This window comes from Frieseomelitta varia, unplaced genomic scaffold, assembly GCF_011392965.1.
Source record: "Frieseomelitta varia isolate USP_RPSP 00005682 unplaced genomic scaffold, Fvar_1.2 scaffold_863, whole genome shotgun sequence".
NCBI classification, from domain to species: Eukaryota; Metazoa; Arthropoda; class Insecta; order Hymenoptera; family Apidae; genus Frieseomelitta; species Frieseomelitta varia.
This window is the reverse complement of record NW_025110660.1, coordinates 14,523-39,415: the sequence shown is the minus strand read 5'-3', so window position 1 is coordinate 39,415 and position 24,893 is coordinate 14,523. Positions and strand designations below refer to the sequence as shown.

General features: G+C 28.2%; 1 protein-coding gene across 1 annotated transcript; it reads left to right on the top strand.

The window, feature by feature from the left end:
• Positions 1–14,358: 14,358 nt before the first annotated feature.
• LOC122536675 (potassium voltage-gated channel subfamily KQT member 1-like) lies at positions 14,359–22,922 on the top strand (the record flags this gene model as incomplete). The annotated part of the gene is made up of 4 exons (XM_043669208.1): positions 14,359–14,377; positions 14,606–14,785; positions 18,983–19,145; positions 22,895–22,922. Coding segments are annotated over exons 1-4 (390 nt in total), but the record flags the coding sequence as incomplete, so codon positions are not given.
• Positions 22,923–24,893: the final 1,971 nt, after the last annotated feature.

The following is a 24,893-nucleotide window of genomic DNA, read 5'->3' as shown; positions in this document are numbered from 1 at the left end:
TGGCAAAATAAATTGTAATACAAGAAGTTTTACATTATCATTCGTTTGTAAATGCTGGTCGATTGAAGTGGAATACGAACTAAAATCGAAAAAGGTATTTAATTGAGCACTTTCGTTACTGTTTGTTACTATTGCACTAGGTACTTCGATTTCCATTGTTGATATACGTTCTTTTAATATTGATATTATCTGCTCATGTTTCTCAAAAGGTACACAACGCTAGCCATTTGTTTTTAAAAAATGGAGGGGATAGGGCGGCGATAATTGCTTCTTTGGATTCCGAAGATTTTACATTAAAATAAGTGTTAAATCTACTTTCTAAGTTGTTTTGTAAACACTGAATTATAGGTTCGCAATATTTCTATTTCATTTCACTTAGACTTTGTAGTTTTTTCTGTAATAAAAACAAGGATGGCATCGCCATTCCATAGAAAACATTCTGCCCTCCTTGGAGAATATCAAGAGTTTGTGTTACAGGTTTGTGTTATTTGTTTCAAAAATTTCATTTTTCTACCGAGTCACTTGAAATGTACTATCTTTTCGTCGGCTATAGATATAACAATTGTATGTGTTTTATAAGGCAGGATAGTCCCATAAAGCAATATCCATCAAAAATTTCCTGGTGTGTTATCTTTTTGTCCAGTAACATATTTCAATCTTTCTTTAAACATCGACCCTCTTGCTGCTATAGTCAGTCCAAGAGGCGAGGCATGCAGTTAAGAGACCGTGAAGCCTTAACTGCAGCTAGAAGAAGACCGAACATTTTATTACGTTTCCTAAAACGTGTCTCGCCTCAATCCTAAAGATTGAAATATGACCGTAAGAAATAAACACTTCGTGATGAAGTTACTACTTCCATCCATCGACTTTTCAATGTTAGGAAAAAATGGAAAAGTGTTTTGGACAAATCAGTTTGTATCGAACTATTGAAAGAGAAAAGTCGTGTGCATAGAAAAAGCTTCTTGTAGCAATCAGTAATTTTTAGTTTTAGAACTTGTTTCTAATTTGCTTCCCTTATCTCTCCTGCCTTCTTTTCCCATAATTTACTTTTTTTCATCTTATCGTTCTAATTTCTACCATGTGCGACACTGAGAAAATAGAAGAAAACTTTTCCATCAACTTCCACAGCAAATACGTTTTCTTCTTCAATTAGTAACTCTAGTGATATTTCTGTTGCTAGTTTGCATAGAAGAATTGGCAAACGTTACCAAAGAAAATCGCAAGAAATTTTTAACTCCCATATTACCAATTACATTTTTCATTCAATGGCACCATTGCGGATAGTTGAGGACCCATATTTTCTAAAAATATTTGATTATCTTAAAATTGCAGGTATGTTTGTTCAAGTCTATTTTCAATCGGTTCAGTCAAATTGACAGACAGTGATTGAGAAACGGTTGCATGTTGCATACGAGCCATTTCGTGTCAAAAAATTTAACTCTTGTGACATATTTTATCATTGATTTTTTTAAATGTGCATTTGTTGATAACATAGAGGAATTAAATTATGTAAAATTTTAGCTGTGATATTGTTAATTATTCTCAACCAAATACTTCCGGTATAGAATTATCGAAATTATTTAAGATGAACACACAGTGAAAGCATTAACTTTAAAAGTAATTGAATTGTAATAGTTAAAGTGACTACGTGTTGGCCGATTTAGACAAATTTTTCAAAATGCATACATATCTCGGAAATCATTCGAGATAGGAATGTAAAATTTTACACAAATTTATTTTCTCGATGCTATTAATTAATGCTGCAACATATTTATTTACATTATACATAAATGTACATATACATAAATGTACATTATTATTGTACATTATAAATGTACATATTATAAATTGTAGATGATGGCATTAGTATGATGAGTAGAAGAAATTTGGGTCGGTACATAGAAGATTTATACCAAAATAATGTTGCCGAAATCAAAAATCAAATAGAAAACATTCACAATATGTTTGCATAACAGCTGACGTATGGTCAGCGAAAAGAAGTTTTCTGGGCGTTACCTGTCATTGGATTGATCCAGACACCCTCGTAAGAAAATCAGTTGCCTTAGTGTGTAGAAGATTTGGAGGTTAAGATTTTGTAACTATATAGTAACACACATTACGTTAGAAACAATAACTATTATAAATGTACGATTAGATATCTTGTACACAACATTTAGGTACGCATAGCTATGACCGTATCGCAGAATTATTATCTCAAATACATATACAGTATAATCTTCAGTATCCAAAACTACTTGCAACAGTAACAGATAACGCTTCTAATTTTGCGAAGGCCTTCAAAATTTTCGGTATCGAAAAGGAAAACGAAAACGAAAACGATAGTAGCAGCAGCGACGATGAACTAGAGGAAATGAATATAGATTTTGATACTGTTGAGGTTAATATATTACCAAGGCATATACGTTGTTTTTCCCATACATTATCATTGTGCGTAACAACTGACGTAACTCGAACCATAAAAACAACAGAAGAGTTAAATACAATTCATCTCCAAATAATTGACAAATGTACAAATTTATGGAAAGCTGCATCACGACCTAAGTCTGCCGAAATAATTCAAGACGTTTTAGGGCACACTTTAACTAGACTAGGAGACACGAGATGGAATTCCTTGTATGATTCCTTATCACAAATACTAAAAACAAAAGAAAAAAACTATCAACTACATAAAGCTCTAAATATAAAAAATAGGTTCATTGAAGACGATTATCTTTACATATACGAATATATCACTATTACAAAACCTGTAGTACAAACTCTTGACATTCTCTAAGGAGAAAAGAATGTTTTCTATGGAATGGTCATGCCATCCTTGTTTTTATTACAGAAAAAACTACAAAGTCTAAGTGAAATGAAATAGAAATATTGCGAACCTATAATTCAGTGTTTACAAAACAACTTAGAAAGTAGATTTAACACTTATTTTAATGTAAAATCTCCGGAATCCAAAAAAGCAATTATCGCCGCTCTATCCCATCCATTTTTTAAAAATAAATGGCTAGCGTTGTGTACCTTCTGAGAAACATGAGCAGATAATATCAATATTAAAAGAACGCATATCAACAATGGAAATCAAAGTATCTAGTGCAATAGTAACAGACAGTAACGAAAGTGCTCAATTAAATACCTTTTTCGATTTTAGTTCGTATTCCACTTCAATCGACCAGCATTTACAAACGAATGATAATGTAAAACTTCTTGTATTACAATTTATTTTGCCAATAATAGAAATGATTACACATCTCTGAATGCATATTCCATAATCAAAAATATATTTTTGAAATATAACACTCCTTTGCCATCTTCTGCTCCAGTAGAGCGTTTGTTTTCATTTGCAACGATAATAAACTTGCCTAAAGCAAACAGGCTAATCAACAAAATGTTCGAACAAAAAATTGTATTAAAAGCAAATTTATTAAATAAACCAGAATTGTGAAAAAAGGACTCTTTTTCTTTACATTATTTCAGAAATTATTTCGAATAAAATTTTATTCGAAGAATTTATTCGAAGATTTATTCGAATAAAATTTTATATCGTTATTCGTATCGTTTTCCTCGAATAAAATTGTTAGTCGTAATTAACGAATAATTTTTCCTCGAATAAAATTGTTATTCGTAAATAACGAATAATTCTTTATCGAATAAAATCGTTATTCATTATTTACAAATAAATTTGACAGTATTTTATTCGTTATTCGTTATTTGTTTGAATAAAATATGCCCCATATATATATATATATATATATATATATATATATATATATATATATAAAACTGGGTGTTGATACATATATGGATATAGAAGAATTGGAACTGCACGGATTTCAACGATGAACTATCTTTTTGAAATTAGAAGATGAACTAACTAACTTCTAACTCTTACCTTCTTTTATAACATTAGTTATCGATGGCGTGTATGATTTCGCATCCGGAGCGTTCACTGTCGCTTGGGAATGGAATGTCGAAGATGGTATTTATTGAATATTGTATTGGAGATTCATTTTCGTTCGCAGTTTGATCTGTACCGTTCGAAGAACTAGTTGGAGCCGATTGCTTCAGAACAAAGACCGATCGAATATTCCATAATTCATAATCAATACACTTTCACGCATATTCATTCTTTCTCCGCTCATACCTTCCGTACAGGACACCCCGTATTAAAACACGCCAAATCGCCTCGATAACCCAGGAGACTAAACAAACGTCCAACGTTACAAAAATAATATGAATTTGTCATTTATATGGAATAAAGCAGGATATATTTATATGGTCTGATTATAACTGATTATAACTGATTTACTACGATTTATGATATATTAATGTAATCTAAATTGAATATAATGTATTATAATATAATACGACATCTCGTCTATCATTGATTTGATAAAGTTAGAAACAAGTCTTTGTCCTAGTGGTTAGGATATAAGATGATTGTATTCGGTTGCGTACCTTTGGTTATTGCATTTGAAATAAATTATCACTGAAGGATAACCCATTAATGTAGGATTGAGTAACTCGATTGATGGTTGCAAGACTTCATTTAATAGAATATCTCAATGACCTGATTGTTAATGACTAACTTGAACTTTGATTTAACTATTATGGTTTGATTTTGAAGATTGACTTCCGCTTTTAATTTTTTCCTCCTCAGAGCTTTCATTTTTCCCTTCCTTTTAAAAAGCTCTGGAGGATTAAAGTTAAAGAATGAGAGGTATATCAAAACCAGTCACAATGACTTTTCAGAATTTCTCTTTACCACCTCTTCAGACTACCTAACGTGGACAGATATGGGCTTCTAGAAATCGTCTCTTACAGTTAGTGCTTCTACGCGCACATACTTTAAGAGACGGCAATTGTTATTTTGCAGAAAAATCGCACTGGAAATTTTAGCTAAAATTGTCCCGAATTGGTTGAAAATTTCTAATCTTGAAGAAAGGCGCCTAATATGGGAAGGGTTCTTAATATGAGGAGATTTAAAATCTCACAAGCTAAGAAATGTATTCCATTCACGAATGTTGTGATTAGTGCAGTATCGTTATTTTTATGCGTAATGAGTCAGGCCGGTAGCCACTAAAGCATTGAAAGTTTATTAGTTAAAATAGTTGTTACAAACTTTTTGTATTTGCTCTGTTGTATTTTATCATATCTTTTGAAATAATTATATATTTTATGAATTATGTCTTTAAATCGCAATTCTTCACAAGCTTTCATTATGATTTTTCTAAAGTCTTGGGTGACGTTTAATTACAATAATAAAACTTTTGCTTAAAAATTTTTTGTATTTATTATAGGCAGATAATCTGTCAGTATTGAGCTTACATATTAGGGACACGACTTTATTAAAATGTATTTTTCAAATAAATTTGTTAACTTGTAAACACTACAATAGAATTACATAAATTCACATGTCTCTGAATAAGAAATATTCGAAAACAATCCGGACATGATGGAGGCGGCTGTAGATGTTGTTAGAAATAAGAAAATTAAAACGTACAAAGCATATTTATGGTTTATGACTTAATTTAAAATAATGTTATTGTATTCAACCAATTTTCATATAAAAAAGAATAAAAAACTATTTCAATAAAAAATATAATATAATTATAATTCAAATTTTTAACACATTACCCCATATTCTATTGAGAAAACTCACTTCCATGTATTAGAAATCTCGTATTTCCAATATGTTTTTGTTAATTTAACAATACGTAAAAACGTGGTAATGACAATGATGGAAATGATGTATCACTATTTAACATATATTTAAAAGCAATATATGCAAAATTTCGAGATATTCCTCTATTTATATTGAATCTACAAGCTACTAAGGAAAATTTCCTCATGTTAAGTGTCTTTTTCCAATTACGTCTGCACATCTGTATCGTAAAGTCAGCTCATACAATTGATTTTAATGAACTAGAAATAAAATTTAAGAATGTCAGAAGAAAGTCTGCTTTATTTTACTTTACGCAAATAAAAATAGATAGAGATATAGAAAGTATTAAAAAGGAAAGTTTGAATTTGGATGTAACATGTTGTATATTTTAACATTATAAAGGTTGAAGATTTTGAAATAAAGTAATAAAGGAACTGGAGACTTAAAATGAATAATGAATAAGTTTTAGAAACAGAATAAATTTAAAAATCGTTATAATATAGTTACTATTATAATGATTAAATTGTCAAATATTATTTTATGTCTAGCTATAATAGTGATAAATTACAAAAACCATTCTATCAAATTTTCATATTTTAAATCAAATATTTATCACATAATTTGATATTTATCTACGATCCATTTGATCAAATCAGTCGATATCATTTTTGTATACAATTGACTGTATTTTTTGGGATTAATTCATTGATATATATATATATATATATATATATATATATATATATGTATTTTTTTGATTAATATATATATATTTTTTTCTTTTTTTTGATAACTGTTGTATTCGTAGTTCCTGAGGTTAAGTAACTCTTCTATCTGCATATAATTATAATCGTTTAGATTTTAATTTAAAAGTTCTTATAGGATGAAAATATGAGTTATGCAAGAAAATTTTCAAAAAACCTGCTCTCTTTGTTAGTGTTTTATTGAGATTTGAGATTTGCTCTCTGTTTTGTTTAGATTTTATCTAGCTTGTTAATGCTTGTTTAGGTAGCTTGATTTTTAGTTTAAGTGGTATATTGGCAATATAATTTCCTGTGCTTTTTATGATCGGGTTATGGTGATCGAAGTTATAAGCTGATTATAGCGATTTGTTTATATATTTTTTAATTGTGAGTATATTTGCTAGAACATGTAGTTCTCATGGTGTGTCGTGCAGCTCATTTAGTATAATGTGGAGGAATTTATTTTCCATTTTCTGGACTTCGTTAATATTTGATTTTTCTGCTGCAGCCCAGATTTGATGTCCATATATAATGATGGGTCTGACATGTCTTATAGATATTTATTTTTATTGATATCTTTAACATGCTATTTCTTGCAATGAGAGGGTACAACTTTTTTAGTGCTGGGTAAGCCAGGTTGACTCTCTTTGTAATTTCATTTTGTGTGTCCATGGAATGGAGTATCCTGATATGATAACTTGATTCGTGGGTGAAATTCTTCTTCTGGTGAAGGTGATTGCTTGTGTCTTATTTGGGTTAACAGTCAGTTTCCAGTTGCGGAAATATGTAGCCTGTCTATGTGATTGTATATATTTGGTGGCATTTTCTGCTCCATCAAATGAGACAAAAATGGCTATCATTTGTGTAAATAGTTGTGTGAGTGCTTGAGGAGGTGGAGATATCATTGATATAGAGAGAAAAAAACAAAGAGAAAGTGTCTCATACGCCGTGTCATGTATTTTTTGAGCCAAGTCTTCCGCCTTTTTTGCATCAGAGTTTGTGTTGGGGGTATTTTGTAGGACTGGAATGCGTGTTCTGGATCTACCCGTAATTTTATATGTTTGCCAGAAGGTATTTCCCGTGATTTTAACATTGCCAAGTGAATTTTTAATTTTGATTCTCTTCTGTATGTAATTTGTAAGCGTATTTCTAAGTGGTTTATAAGTTGGGTTTTCAGTATTATATTTCCTCTGTATTTGTCCCCCTTTCTTTTATTAAGTTTTGGAAATGATCGGTATTGTTCGAATGAATAATCGGTGGTTATGAAGTGTGGCAATGCGGTATGACTTTTGAATGTGACAGGGCAGGGTGTTTATTTCTTCATCATTAGCTTCCGTGGTTCTTAATTACCTGCTTTATGTGTATTTTGTCAATTTGGATTATGGATTTTATATTGCTGTTTGTTTAGTCTACTGGTAGGTTCTATTGTATAATAGTGGTCCAATATATAGGTTCTATTGTATAATATTGGTCCAAGTATCGAACCCTGTGGGACTCCGGGAACTCCATCTCTTTTATACTAGAATTGAAACTTTTTATTGTTATATACATTCTTCTGTTAGTAGTAAGATAGTTTTTAATTATTTTAACTATTATTATCGGAGTTCCGATTTTATCCAGTTTAAAAATTAGGGCGTTATGCCAGACTGAATCAAAGACTTTTTTAAGATTCAGCAGTGTGAGCTGTGTAAATCTGTTCTTGTTGTATTCAATGATTGCATGTTCTGTGATTCCAAGTAACTATGGAATGCATGAGTGGTTTTGAAGTATTGTTGTGGGATGATTATATTGTTCTCGTTTAGGTAAGGAGATGAATGTATATTATTTTCTCTAGGACTTTATTGAATAAGCTTCTAAGTAAGCTGATAAGTCTGTAGTTATGGATGTCGGTTTTGGTTTTGCCAGGTTACGGGATAGATTTTCGCTAATTTCCATATTATGGGGAAACAGGGTGTCTGGATGCATGTTTCAAAAATATAGTACATCTGTATTATTGTTTTCTTAGGCTTTAGTCTTTGAGTTTTTCCGCTGTAATTTTATCGGGGCCGAGTGCCTTACCAGTTAGACAGTTTTTTGATTATACTATATATGAATTGCGGGAATATGATTATTTGTTTTGCGATTTCTGTTTCCTTTTCTTGTGTCTCCGTTAGGTCTTGTACTTTTCTGGTTATTTGTTCGTCCAGTGGGGACGTTGTGTTATGTGTGGCTTGTGAATGTGGTGACAATACCCTCCGCTTTTTCTGAGCCAGTGTAGTAGATGTTATTTGTTTGTACGTCTATTAATGCTGGGATTTTAGTGTTATTTCTTCCGGTAATTTTGTAAGTCTGCCATAGTATTGTATGGTCTACTTTTGTGATCCTGTCGAGTTTGTTCTGCCATTTTTTGTTTTTGATTTCTGTGATTTTCTTCTGGATATGTGCTGTTAGTATATTCCGATATAATCTGTATATAGTATTATCCGTTATTAAATATTTTGATATTTTCGTCTGTGTTTATTTCTGCTTCTTATCAGGTTATACAGGTATGTGTCTGTTATGGTTGCTTTGGTTGGTGCATTGACGGTGTGTATGGCTTTTTGGTATTGTATGTTTTATTTGACCTGTTTTTCGTCACGTTCTTGGTATTTTTGAGTTCGGGGTTGATGTGAAATGTATTACAAATTCTTGTGTAAAGTAAAATTCTGTTTGTCTTCATGTTGTAGCTTGTTGTTATTGTTAATATTACCAGAAAGTGATTAGAGGAGAGTTTATTGTTCTGCTTGTATGTTCTTGAAGATTCGAAAGAAATATGTTTATATTAGATGAATTGCAGTTTGGTTGTTTGTATGTGAACTGTATATTATTTAATAGTTTTCAGTCTCGGCGTGATTTTTTATAGTTTATTTTAATATTATTCTACACTTGGTGTTTAGTAAAGTCACCTACAATTAGATGGTATTTTGTGCTGCTTTTATTAGTTAATTCGTCTAGGTCTAGTCTTAGTTCTGATGGTAACGGTTTCGATGGAAGTAATTGTAGATTGCGTGGTGTGTTCTACTGGGATCCCATTGCATAATAGCACTCCTCCTTTGGGCGTCTTCGGGAATTCTGTCCTTTCTGATTATATGGTATTCAGAGATGTGTAGTGTATCTGCTGGTGCTAACCGGGTTTCCGTTACTATTGCAATATCTATGAGGTGGTCTTGTAGAAACTTTTGAAACTCTTGATTCTTGTTTTTGATGCTGGTAACATTCCATAACATTATTTTGATTTGATGATTAAAAGCCAGCTTTTTTTACAATTTGTGGCCTTGACTCTTTCTAAGTTATTGATGCATTTCATGTAATGAATTTGAATCAGCTCTATTATTCTTAAGAATAAGTCGAGATCGGATGATTTTATTTCGTTGAGGGCTTTGTTTATTGTGTTTCCATTATCTTCTAATAGTGTGGGAGTTTTTGGGAAGGGTGTTTTGCAGTTATATTGGCATAAGTTGTTTGTGTTGCCCCGAAACCCTGTGTATGTGTTTGTGTTTGTGCATGTGCTTTTTATGTGATATGGCTATGATTCTGGTTAGGGTGGGAAAGGCTTGTGGTGATGGGAGATATTAGTATTGTGTGTTTGACTATAATTGTATTTTGTGTGCATTTCTCTTGGCGAAAAATGCGAGTAGTGCTGAATATTTAGAGTAATTAACCTTTACAATTTATGCATGTTGATGGTACCTCAAAGGTCTTGGTGCGCTCTCTAGAGTCGTAGGTACGACGACATACATTGCCTTTTTGTTGCAATTTGTGGATGTGTCCGTGTGTCTGGCACCGGTAGCAATGCATCGTTGGTTCCTTGGATTCAAGTTTCTTCCAGTAAATTTTCAGGTTTTCGCTAAACCTTACTTGGTTAACTTTTGCGAGAATTGTACTTGGCGCGAATGTTACTCTGTGTACGGGATATCGTGTATGTGTTTGTATTTGTGCACGTGTATGGGTAGGTATTTCTATACAATTTAGAAGGTTTAGTCCCTGACTTTTTATGTTGTTAATAATAGTCTTTTTGGGTAGCTTTACTAATCCCTTTAGGACTACAGTGAGAATTTTTTCAATGCTAATCGTGTATGTATGGAACTCTATGTTATCTTTGCGACATAGCTCCTTAAATTCATTAAAGACTGTTATGTTTTGGAACGTAACCTTTAGCTTCTCCGAGGTGTACTTAGTGTGGAATCTGTTATTGTATTTTATTTTCAGGGCTTTGAGTAGTTTCGGATAGTTTATTTTGCCGTGTATATTAGGGATGGTTCAACTAGTGTCTCAGTGTTTTTATTGTCTGCTTCGTTTGTATGTTCCATGTCGTTCATTAAGCATTCCGCTAAGATGCCAAATTTATTGTGTGTTGGTATGTTTGGTTTTAACGTCTCCATACCTGATGTTGTTGGTTCTGAGTTGGTGAGGGAGAATGATCTCTTTCTAGTTATAATAGGTATTATTTCTTACTCTGTTGCCTTCCTTTTTCCTGCGGGTCATGTGATGGACGCCATCGTCTCCGTTTTTTCCTTCTTCTGATCTTTCCTTCTATGATTTTTTGATTTTGGTTCTCTCTGTTTTGGTGGACTTGTTACTGGGACGTGGTGCAATGGTGAGTTGCTGTTGAATTGCCGCTGGCTCCTATATCTCGTTCAGATGCGATCACTTCAAAAGCTCACGAACAAATACTGAAACTACTGATTCTATAAGTGACGGATAGGATCGAATTGACCTTGTCTGTACTTCCGAGTGTCATTTATAATTTACAGGCGTCCTTATTCTTTCTAGGGATCTCGCAAGTCTTAGAAGGTCGGTGAGTCCTGTGTAGCTATTGTATGGATCGACTTTCAGTGTGAATTTTATTGTACTATCACGTCCTGAGAGGGATCTCTATAGAAAGAGACTTAAAAACTTATTTCCCGGATACTTTACCCAAGGAACGCGAAGGATTGAGATCGTGTTGATAAGGTGGGAGTAAAGATGAAAAAAGAAGAGTTTCGTCTCGAAGTCGCCGCCAGACTCATCAATGGGACTAATGGCGGTGACCACTACCCCAGACGCTTGTTTATTAGGGCCTCTAACTGGGCATGGAAACGGCACCCATCCTAGAGTTGATCTATACGCTGCACGTTTAACCGGGTGATCGCCATCGATCCGTAGGCGCGCTGCATCCACTTGCAGTCACTTGGTTGGTGATTTTTATATCTTTGTATGATGTGCCGCTACAAATCAAATATCTCGGACTTCACCTAGATTCAAAGCTAACATGGAAACAATATTTACACAAAAAAATACAACAAATCCGAATCAAAATAAAAAAAATGTTCTGGTTAACTAGCCATGAATCGAAATTAAGTATAGAAAACAAATTATTGATGTACAAAATTATAATGAAACCTATATGGACATATGGCACCCAGCTTTAGGAAAGCGTGACTGCCAAAAGCCATATCACAAAGTTGGAAGCTATGTAATCTATAATACTTAGAACAATAGTTAATGCGTCCTGGTTTATCAAGAATCAAGACTTACGAAAAAACTTACAAATTCCCTCTGTGTGAGAAGAAATTCAACGATTTTCCGATAGATACAAAGATAAAACAACAAATCATCCAAACTCCCTAACTAATACCTTATATATGGACAACATCACAGGATTTTATAACGCATCCACTCATGAACTGAAATCATTGTGCAACTATGTTCCTCCACTGGGAGTAGGATCCACATGATACCATCAAACCGATCTACCGAATGTCCACCAGGACAAATTGCAGGAGCTTTAGGGGCTTTAAAAAAAAATCTGTTGAATATTGCAACTAACTTCCCCGCTGACGTCGGGCTTGCTTTATAGGAAAGCAATGGCGACAGTGGATCGATCACTTTGAATCGTGAGCCGTTTGATTACCCTGATTAATTCCTCTAAAAACAGTGAAAGATGAATGATCGATGCCAACCGTTTTCAAAGGACGTCAAACATAACAGACACGCGGATCAGTTGCCGGGAAAGAAAACAATAAACTATCGTGTCACGATAGAGCGTAGCAGATGTTAGGACTTCATGCCAGCATAAAAAACGGGCGAGCCGTTGTCCTTATCTAAAAATAAAATAATAAATTTTTATGTGGACAAGAAGCTTAACGTCTTTCATACGCATATTCTAGTAATTAGAATTATGGGAAATCGCCTAAACAGATTAATTTATTAATTGAAATTACACAGATTGCGAAAAATATTTACCAGAACACATAAATAAATTCGAAGAAAAATTACGAGGTCTAGTATATAATTACCATGGATATATTGTATAATTGTTATAGTTATATAGTTATATTATTATTATAATCATAGATCAAATTTTATTTATTAATAATAATATAGTAATATAAGAATAATATATATGGTAATTATATCTGTAAGTCCATGTTTATTTGTACATTCTTTTAAATGAATGTATGAAATATTAACAGTATTTCAGAAATGATGCAATTTTAATTAACAAATTCATTAAGATGTATAAAATGTTCAAATCCCTTTTTATTTTCTGTTTTAAATATTTTAAATTTGACAGGTAATATAAATTTCTGTGACTATAAAAACAGTAATTATAAAAAGAGTAAGAAGAAACTATAAAAACAGTAATTATAAAAAGAGTAAGAAGAAAAGTTAAAATTCCACCTATTATGACATATTAAAACATTCTTGACGGAATTATTTTGTATAAACTGCTTATAAAAAAATATTATTGTTTTCACGAAATTTCATTCCGTAATTTCTTCCACAATTATATTTTACTCGAATAAATATTAAAATTAAAATTTGTTCACATTCTAAAAATGGAAAATAATTCATTCTTAGTCAACTGGATTGGAATATCATTCGTGATAATATTTTTTATGAATTTTGAAAGATAGTAATAAGCAAATTGTATTTATATATATCATTAATATTTCGTGTATTTAATATATGAAATATAATATAAGTCACGTTATGAAATATAATAAGAGATTGATAATAAGAGCTTATATTTTAATTATAATCTAGTGTAAGATTTTAAATAAATTCATAATTGCTACAGTATGCATTATATTTTTAATAACTAGACAATTCATATTCATCAAAGAGTATGTTTAATCTATTTTTTCTATCATATTGACTATTTGTAATTGGCATTTTGTAATGTAAATATGGTATAAATAGCATCAGTATTTTTATATTCTATTCTAATATTTTATGGTTTTGGAGTTGAGAACAAATATAAGATAAAAACTCAATTTATTTTTAAACTATTGTCAAAATTGCACTCTATATAGATGTAATTGTCACATATCACATTAAATTCAGTAATATTTTAAGTTAATCTTGTGACAATTAATGTCGTTTTTATAATACCAGTGTCGATCGAAAATGTGATCTCTGATTATAATAATTTCCCGAGAAATTGTCTATAAATTTAACACACGCGGAACTGTATTCTTTCTTCATTTATCGAATGATCGAGTAACTGTCAGTTGATTCTAATTGGACTATTTATTTAAGACGTGAATTTTAAATGAAAGAAAAAAATGTATCTTCAACGTTCTATACTACATAATCAGTGAAAAACTATTATAGCTTTCTTAAGTTTCTCATTGTTTTATGCGTCTATAGATTATAATGGCAAAATACAAAATTATACAGCTTATACAATTATATGTTACATAATAGTAAGTGTAAAAATTATCCTAGAATGTAATAAAAGTTTATAAAGTAATAAGATAATATAAAAGACTTTTTCAAATATTTTCTAAGATAACAAAAAGGAAATATGAAAAATTATGTTAGTTAGTAATTACAAAAAATTGAATTATTAGTATATCGAAGTTAAAATCGTAAAATTATTGGCCATAATAATGGATTATTGGCCAAAAAGACTCTCCAAAGTTATAAGACAAAATGTCTTATGGAATATTAGGTAATTTTGCTAATAGTAACTTTTATACAATATATTAATAATTTTACAACATGGAGACGTGCAAAAGTATTGAATTAATGCAAGTCCTATTCGTCATTAGCTCGTAAACGTGGGATATCCTTATTGACTAATTAATTGGAAGTAGTATCAGCGTCGTATCGTTGCAAACATTCAGGTGACATATTTTTAGAGTTCGGACTTTATTGTAGCTTCTCTGTTTTACGACAGGTAACCGGGGACCTCTGAATGTGACAATTGTACAGGTCGGAAAAGGAAATGGGGGCAGTGGAGATGGCGGAAGTGATTTACTGAGATTGGAACCACCGTCGGAGTTAAGGCCAGCTCCATCGCCTTTATCCGAAACGAGTGCCACACTGCAGTCCGACAATAATGATACCTTTAGCGGAGGTGAGACTATTTACGTTTACTGTTTCCTTTTTTTTTTCTCTTAATGCATTTGAGTATTATCTACCTTTAAGGTATTTACCTTTGATATAATTATGTTGAATCGAAAGAATGAAGAATGAGGTGGAATCGATAGTTCAATGAAATGAAGTTTAGTTATTATTTAAATAGAAAGGGTAACTGATTATAATATATGAAATTTATGTTTTTCTTTCGTATCGAATTACAATAATTTTATATGTCATGTAATGTTTTTTTTTTGTATTATGAAGATAAAGAAAAATTATTATTATATTATTATATTTTATCTAATAAAATAATTTTATAAAATATGTATAGTTTATATAAAAATAATTCATAATTATTATATGTATAGTTTAAATTAAAAATAATTCATAATTAGAAAAATATTTCCGTGAAAACTGAGAATATACATAATATATGCTAATTTTCGGATTATTAACAGTAAAGTTACACTAAATCTTGAAAAATTTAATATTTATTTTTAAAATGCATCATATTATATAAATCACTAACTAAAAAGTATATACCATATATGTTTCAAATACGTTCTTTTAAAATCTTTTAAGAATTAATAATATTTTTATTTGTATTTGAGAATAAAATGAATATATAATACGTAATATGAAAATCTATTTTAAAAGAAAACAGAATCTACATTTCTAATTTTATAGAGTAAGAAATTCTTTTAGACTACAAAAATTCTTTTAAAATACAAAAAAGAAAGAAACTCTATGGTTGAGGTTAAGGTATAGTAAAGAAAAGAATTTATTTTAATATAATGTAATTTTAATGCAAATGTAACGATACATGAAAATGCAGACCATTTCTAATAAATTAAATTATTGCATCTAAAAGTTATTGTTTATTTTTTTCAGTCAACAGAAAATCAATATATTCGTTATTGTTTGTATTTTTAATTATTTTTCAATAATCTGAAACAAATACATTGAATATTATTCTTTTCTTTAGCTTACATTAATTCCATCAACTTTTAACTAACTTCATTAAATTATGGATGAATTATAAAAGTTTTGTTCCATTATTTAATTTTAAAATACCTTATTTTTTAAGAATGAATATTTATGTAGTATTTATTTTTTTCTAATAAAGACCATTTCCATAGTGTAATATTTATGTTTTCATGCTTGGTAGAGTTTTTAATTAAAAAATGACTCGTAATGAATAATAGGTTTGGAATAGACTTGATTCTGTTTCTTGTCTGATTATATGTAGTATTATATAAGATATAGAATGAATATTAAAATTAATAATAATAGTTGAAATATCCGTTAGCTAAATAAATAAATAAAAATAGAGTGTTTAAACGATTAAAAAACATTTTAATTATTTAAACTCAAATTTTGTGGACGACAACCATTTTAAATAAGTGCGAAGCTACGATTAATAGTTTTAATTTTTCTTTTGGAAATAAATAATAAACAATAATAAGTAGAGAACGGAATACCTTACTCTAGTAAAATATGCTTTCTTAAAATTTTGATATAAAATAGTTGACGTGTATTTTGAAATTTTTAATATAAGTATAAGATTTTTCAAACATCCGTGGTGTATATAGCTTAAATATTGACAACTAAGGATCAGTTTACTTTCAGTTTGTAATGGAAGGGTAGATGTCATATCCTGTTAGCGGAAGCGTTTTAGGAGTGAGATTCTGGTTACAGTTAGGTTAGGTAAGCAATAATACAAGAAAAAGTTCAGTAAAGCGTTATATCAAAGAAACTACATTGACAACATTGTATCAAATATTGTATCCTTGAACACATTAATATTCTATCATTCGTACAATATAAAGAATATGAGTTTTTAAAATAATGTATTATATATACCTATATATAATAAGATATTAAAGACGAATGTGCCTCATATTAAAGTAAAAATAATGGCTCATAAGAAAGAATATATTGATAAAAAATGATGTTGGAGAGAAATTTCGATATTACGAATTTTTTAGTGAAAATAATGATTTATTAGATTTTAAATATTTTATATAAAATTTTGTTTGAAAATATAAATGGATTGTTTTGTTGTCTAAAAACTCATTCGACCATCGAATTGTTTGTAATAAAATATTCTTTTAGTTTAGGTTGATTGCTGAATATGTATATGTGTGAATAAAATATATTATTATATTAATTATATATATATGTATAATTAAATTTGATATAAATTTTTTTGTCTTATACAAGAAGCAATTATTTGAAGAAATTATTTTTTCTGATTGTTATCTCAATTTTTTGCACTTTTAATATACAGGATGATCCATTTAAGTGAGACCATCTAAATATCTTTAAAATGTTACAAACTTAAAGAATTTTAATTTTTATATTTTGCTATACACAAATTTATTGATATTAATTTTCTCTACTTTATTTTTAAAATTAGATTTGTCAGAACGAGTAAAGTATATATAGGTACTTATAACATATTATATAAATTTTTTAAAGTTTTTACAATTTTTATACTTTAAAATGGATAGTTATATGATTTATTTTTTATGAAATTTTCATACGAAATATATATAATTAATTATAATTTAAATTTTTTATCGTTATTGGTTGTATGCTCTTTATTGTATATTCAGATTAAAAACGAAATTAAAAACAAAATTCACTTTTATATTTACTAATTTACGATTTTAAATTATGTATTTTCAATAATTTTAATAAAATAAATAGAAATTTCAAATTTCAATAAATAAGAAATACTAAATGTATGTAAATTATAAAATGTATGTAAAATATGTATAAAAAAATATGTAATTCAGAAAGTAAAAAATCTTGTAAATTAATTTCATAAAAAAATATTAAATCTACTAAATATCAATATTCTTCTAAATACTAATACTGTGTCTATATTTACACATTTCGTTATTGCTTTTGTAATGATTTCTTAAAAATTTTAGATGTTATTGCGTGGAAACAGTTATCTTTCCCATGTTATTGCACAAGTTTATTGAAAATGATGCAATAAATATACTGGTAGCATACACATATACATACGTATCAGATCACAGAAAGGAAATTAAAAATAATTTAATTTTTGAAATGTTAGAAATAATAGAATGATTGTGTTAAAAAATTATTTAACATCTTTGGAAATATTCCTGAAAAAATTATTGTTTTGTTGAGGAATAGAAATTAATCGTATAAAATACTGATTATTAATTTAAAATGTTTAATTGCTAAAATGAAATGGAAATATTAATTCTTCGATGAAACTCTTAGATATTGCAATAAAAAATCAGTTTAATTAAAGATATTACTCGAGAGCATTAATTATGTTTGTAACCCATGTAAAGTGAATATCAAAACTCACACGGTACGAACAATAATAAAGATTAATCAATATTTTCTTAAATAATTTATTGTTGAATTAAATGAAACTTTTTTTTTTAGTAAAAATGACAATAATATTAAGTATCTTTATGTATCTATTGTATAAATTATGTGGTAAAAGATAAATTTTTATGACAGATAAATTTAATTTAACGTTTTATTGTCTTAATTTATTATTTCCCTTAGTAGAAATGTTTGTAGGAATTTCATATTGCCGGCGGGATGTTTGAACTGACAGTTATGTCAAAGAAATATTACTTATTAGAATTACCATTATAGAAGTTTTATAAATAATTGTACAATTTTATTATTGTACTATTTTAATTTAATAATTGTAATTTTGTACTATCACAATATATTATATACTATAACAATCGAACCCGTCAATATGACTGATTTCAGACTTTCGTTTGAATTACTTAAAAGATACGGTTATTCTTGTCAAAATTAATATTAACCTGGGATTACCCACCTGGGGGTCTAGTGCAGGTACATCCCCCCCACGTGGATAGTCCCTGGTTAATTTTTCTTTGCACAAAAATAATATATAAATATATATTTATTTTAATTATCATTTAAATTATAATGATTTATATGTAGAATATTTTGATATGTGTTAATAGATGTTTTCATTTATTTATTTATATTAATATTTTTGGGCAACAAAAATCAAGTATATACATATGTAATGTCTGCCAAAATGCCATTCTTTATTTTATTTTATCATTTGTTATTTTCATCAAAATTTAATGAAAAATCTTGAAATTTCTGAACTTTCATCGGCATTTGGAATATTGATTTGAACTTCATGACTTTTCAGGTGTGGATCCACGATTATTGTTGGGTGGCGACCGTAACACGTGGGAGGGTCGTTACCGTGTGAAGGAACATCGGCGTGCTGGCAAAGCAACGTTCCAGGGTCAAGTTTATAACTTCCTGGAGCGTCCCACTGGCTGGAAGTGCTTCCTTTACCACTTCTCTGTGTAAGTATCCATAAATTCTACATGAATTCACAGGGTCTATTTAAATAATGTCATCTAAATATCTTTTCGAATTGTGATGATGCAAAAAAACATTTTTTGGTATCGAAAGGCTAAGAATAACTGCTAAGAATTTTTTTTTCAATGTCATTTTCTCGGAATTTTCGAGATGCTTTTTTCCCTACAACACTTACCTTTATCGGGATCACGTGACAATCAAGAGCCGAATAATAAATGTAAATAAACATATTTACTATTTACATCATTAATGATAATCCCTTCTAGCAATTTGAAATCAGTGTATCGAAATTTGTCAGTAATGTCATAATGGAATGCAATATTCAACGCAAGAAAAGATCGGTATGATATTCATTTATGGTAAAAGTGACCAGAATTTGAAACATTGTCGAGTGTACAAGATTAGGAAATATATCTTTGTATATTCGGACTTCTCTCAAATACTGGTCACTTTTATCATACATGAATATCATGCCGTTCTTTTCTTGCGTTGAATATTTCATCATGGTTTACTGACAAATTTCGACATACTAATCGGGATTTCAAGCCATTCATTGACGATGTAATAAATAATAAACATCTTTATTTACATTTATTTATAAGGCTCTCGATGGTCGCGTCTTGCCCAAGTTTTATGAACTGAATAAAAGTTAGTTGATATGTAAAACTTAAATTTTCATGTTCTTTACGTATCTGAACGTATTTTTTTTACCAGCTATACTACGATGCAATAAAAAAATACACAGTTCTATGAAAAAAAATACCAATGACTTTGAGAACTTCGAAAAAATGAAAAAGAAATATTCTTACTAGTTATTGGCTTTTCAATATCATTCTTGTTAGGCAAAAAATATTTTTTGCATCATCAGAATTGGAAAAAATATTTAAGTGGCTTCATTTAAATGAACCTGTATATGTATATATGTATATACGTATGTACCACTTGTTTTGCTTGATGTCTTTCTTTATTATTGATGTTTTTTAATTCATCCACGCAACTATTTGATTCGAAAAATGTGAAAAAATTTTGTTCTCTTTCGAGGAACACATTTCTCCTAGATCTGTCCTAGATTTCAAAGTCATTTTCATTTTTTTAAATATATTTTTTAAAATATAATACATATATTTTTTATGTATTAATCGATGTGACATTCTCTATAAAAAAGTATTAACTTATGCATCTCGAAGAATTATTAGTTTAGGAGATATTTTAACTTTAATTTCATAAAATTTGCGTGAAAAGACAATGATAGTACGAGTATAAAAATTCATGCCTTTCATACGATAGATTTTACAAAATATCTCTAAACTAATTATTTTTTTACATACATGGATTAATACTTTTTTTTTATAGAGAATACAGAGCTTCATTAATTAATTGAACGTGTAAGAAAATATATGATTCTATTTTAGAAAATAGATCTTAGGATCTTGAGAATGCTTCTATTTACAGACAAATTCGGTGATGATCGTAAGATGTTTTCCTCAATAGAGAACGAGTTTTATTTCAAACATTTTTTCGAATAATAGTTATGGAAATAATTGTGTGGATTAAAATGAGACTCTCTGTATATCAAATTGATTAAAAAAAAAATTTACAATAATAAAATTGAGACATATATATAAGTGTTAAACGGAACAAATAGAGTAGTTTCTTTAAAAGATTTTTTACTATAAAATTGTTTAATTCTAAGCAGTTCTAAGCAAGATTACATTGAAAAAATATTTCTCGCAATTATCGTAATTAATTCAAGTAGTAATATTTGGAATTGATAGATACTTAATAGAAATTGACAGATACTTTTATGATAGATACTAGTAGAATGAAAATGTATTTAATTTTAATATGCTATATGTGAATTTTTTAGTAAATAATTAAAATTTACAAGTAAATAGAACTGTTAATTTCATAAGAAAATGACAACAAAATAATTTAAATTTCTAAATATTTATGAACGGTAACGTAAGTATATACTTATATATTTACATAGATTTTTTAATTTCTTCACAAGATTACATTTTGAAGTAAAAAAATATATATTGATAATATTTTATATGTATATAATCATACAATATACTTGCCATTAATAAGATATGTTGGAAGAATAAATGTGTGCTATAAATTGAGTGTGAAATAACGTGTATTCTTTAAAATATAATACTTTTTAGTTAAATTGAATTAACTTTTACTTGCATTATGATTTTAATAAAAATCATATATTTGGCAATAAATTATTATATTACTCGTTTTTTTTTTATAATCTCTCTTTCTTTAATAGTCCTTTTTTATCGATTCGAAATTTTCGTGTTAAAACATGTATTTATGAATAATATAAATGTTTATATATTTATGAAAATTTGCAAAAATATTCGTAATCTACAAAATACGTTACATAAAATAATCAGAATAAATATTTCTAAATCTTAACACAATATGTACAGGTTGAAACGATTTTTCACTTTAATTTAATGTATATGTGAACTTGTATGAATATCCGCAATTTGTTAGGTTACGTATGAGGTTTCGTTTAAATGCTGTTTGGGTGACGATATATCAAAAGTAGATTAATGATTTATTGGTTCCTTTTCTTATTCTATCTTCCGCGAACGTTACCACATCAATCTTTGTCAGTTCATCAGTAATATTATGAAAATGATGTTTTACGAAAGATCGATCGCATGAATAAAATACATCATGAAGCACGGGAGACATATTTTTCGTCAGTTGATTTGTATCAATTTATGAAATATTAGAAACTGCACGAATGTTATATTTTCCTTCTAACTGCGATTATAAAAAAAAAGAATGAAAAAGAAAATATTAGATGAGAGACAATCTAGAAATACTTTTCAAAAATTTTGTTTCGTCTATTTTTTGTATATACAGACTGTACTATAATATGTATGTATTAGACTGGAGAATTCAGCACATAAAATAAGAAAAGAATTTCATATAAATATATACCTGACATGATCTTATTTCTAAGATGTAGCCGTTCGAATTTAACAACCACCAAAAATATGTTTATTTATAAACATTTAAAGGAAGAACTTAGTTCATCAAAAGAATTATTAGAAAATAAAAATTCTACTAGATATAAACATATCGGGATCATATCATATGTTTGTATGAACTTTCATTTTAGTGTACTGAATTCATCATAAAATTGCTCGTGTATTTTGATACGTCCTGTATATAGGTATTTTTCTTATATGTTAAAAAATTTGCTATTCCTTTAAACAAAATATTAATTTTCTTTTCAAATAAAAAAGTTTGCGAATAATTATATTTATTAATGAAAATTATAATGTTTATTAATTAATGATTTAAAAAGATCCGAATTCTATATCATGTTATTTTGATGGTACACATTACACATATATAATATGTAGTTGTATAGTATTTTCAAATAAAATCTTATATATTTTTTTCTATTATTATTCTGTGTTAAGTGAATATAATTATGAATATAAATATTTTAAATAAATTTTTATTAAGATATTTTATTGCTTTTTCAGTAAATTTTTCTGATTTGCATTTTGAACATTTTATCTATACATTGATTTTTCGTGAATTCGCTATGATATTTAGTTAATCTTCTGATTCCTTTTTTAATGTTTGCCCGAATTAAATGGATGTTTAAACGTTTCAATTTTAAAGAAATTATGTAGGAAAGTTTATAAAAAAGAACCAAGTAATATATTCACAATATTGATAATGAATTAATTTTTAGATACGACGAATTTTGTTTACGAAAAGAAAAAAAATTTTTAAATATTGCAAATAATTTAAATAAGAGGAAGTGGAAAAAGACTAAAAAATACAAAAAATTCTTGTGTGTATTTTAGTGTTTAGAAATCTTTTGATTGAAAATGAAATATCGATATTCTTTATATTATATAGAGATAAACTCCAAAAATAAGTTCAAGCTTTGTAAGAAATGTAAATTATGAAAGTATAATATGATGACAGGTTTGCATTGTATGTTGTATGTTTGAGTAACAGTAGATGCAGATAATAAAATTGATATATCTTCAAATAAATAGAAATAAATTTCATGCAAGTACTCAATAGTAAATGAATAAAGCATGGACATATTTTATACATTTATTTTTTAATGTCCCATGCGGAACAAAATTCATAAAAATTTTTAAAAGCAATATATTTTAGAAAATAACACATTTTATGTAGATATTAATTGTTATTATAGTATGGTATTTTTTTATTTATTTTGAAATATTCATATTCTAAGACTAATAAATAAAGTCATAAAAGCTAATAAGTAAATGTATTTTTTATTAATCTTAGAATATGATAGTTTTGATTTTACTTACAAAAATTTATTGCACATAGTGTTAGAAAGTTAAATTTTCTTCGTATAGATGGCGTATTATATACCGACCTGCATTCCTTATTCTGATCAATATCCTGGTTATATCATTCACTGGGTGTCTATGCAGAAATCAGCAACTCGATTCGTTGCATCGTATTCCTTTTTACAAATGTTTTTATGTATTTATGGCAAAAGATAACATATAAGAATGCTACATAAAAGTTTGTTGTGAAAGCATAATCTTGATAATATAAAAATTCATATTTTTTATGGCTTTAATACTATATTTTATCTTAACATTTCTTTCACTTTATATTTCTCAAACGTCATATATACATCCTCGATAATTTACTGATGAAAGAGATCTATTTGAGTCTATTTTAAAAAATATGATATAATGCAGTGGTTATGAATTAAATCACATTGAAAATAAAAAAGTAACTTTTTTTAGGAGAATATATTTATATTGTATTTAGCAAAAATTATATAAATGTCAATTACTTTACTAACTAATAGAATAATAAGTGATAGTGGTAAATGATATGTGTAATATGAGTATGCATATTAGTAATAATTATGGCATTAACAAATAATTATGCGCGAAGTTTTCTCGCAGGAAAATATATGTAATAAATCAAAGTACTTTTTAAATTTACAATTTCGAATATCTGATATTTTGTATCATTTACTGTAAATATATTCCATGTAGGAAGAAAAACGTTTTTATACTGAAACTTTTTGAAGTCGACGATTTCACTTCGACAAAAACCATACAACAACTTTCCTTTCTCTTTCATTTTTTATTAGCGAATAAAATACAGGATACAATTTTCAATTTATTAATATTATTGTAATAGTGTCCATGTTTTCTGCATTATTTTGTTGCTGACGATCTAATCTGGATTAGTAATTAAAACAGTTGATGCCCTAATTTGAAAATAGATTGGTTACTACGGAGAGTAATATATTCATTGATGTAACAAACCAGTTACTTACATGTAAGCTAGATAATTGCTATAACTGAGTATATATCAGCAAGCTTTGGTAATAAAAATTCCACTTCTCATCTTGTAATACTATTAGATTATGCAAATTACTTGAAAGTATGGATCGTATATTATAACACTGAATAATGCTTAAAAGGAAAATTAATAAAATAATATTTACATATCTATTCAATCTATATCTACAATATATAGATAATTACGTTTATCTAATATTATTTAATTCGCAATAGATACAGACTATATAAACTATATAAACCATATTATTCAGAAAATAGTTTATCTCTTAAAGATATAAATAAAAAACATGAACAAATGTAAACAAATATAATAGTTTTTTGATATATGTAATTTCATTTTAAAAAATTAAGATAATCGAGCCCTCGTTGATAAAA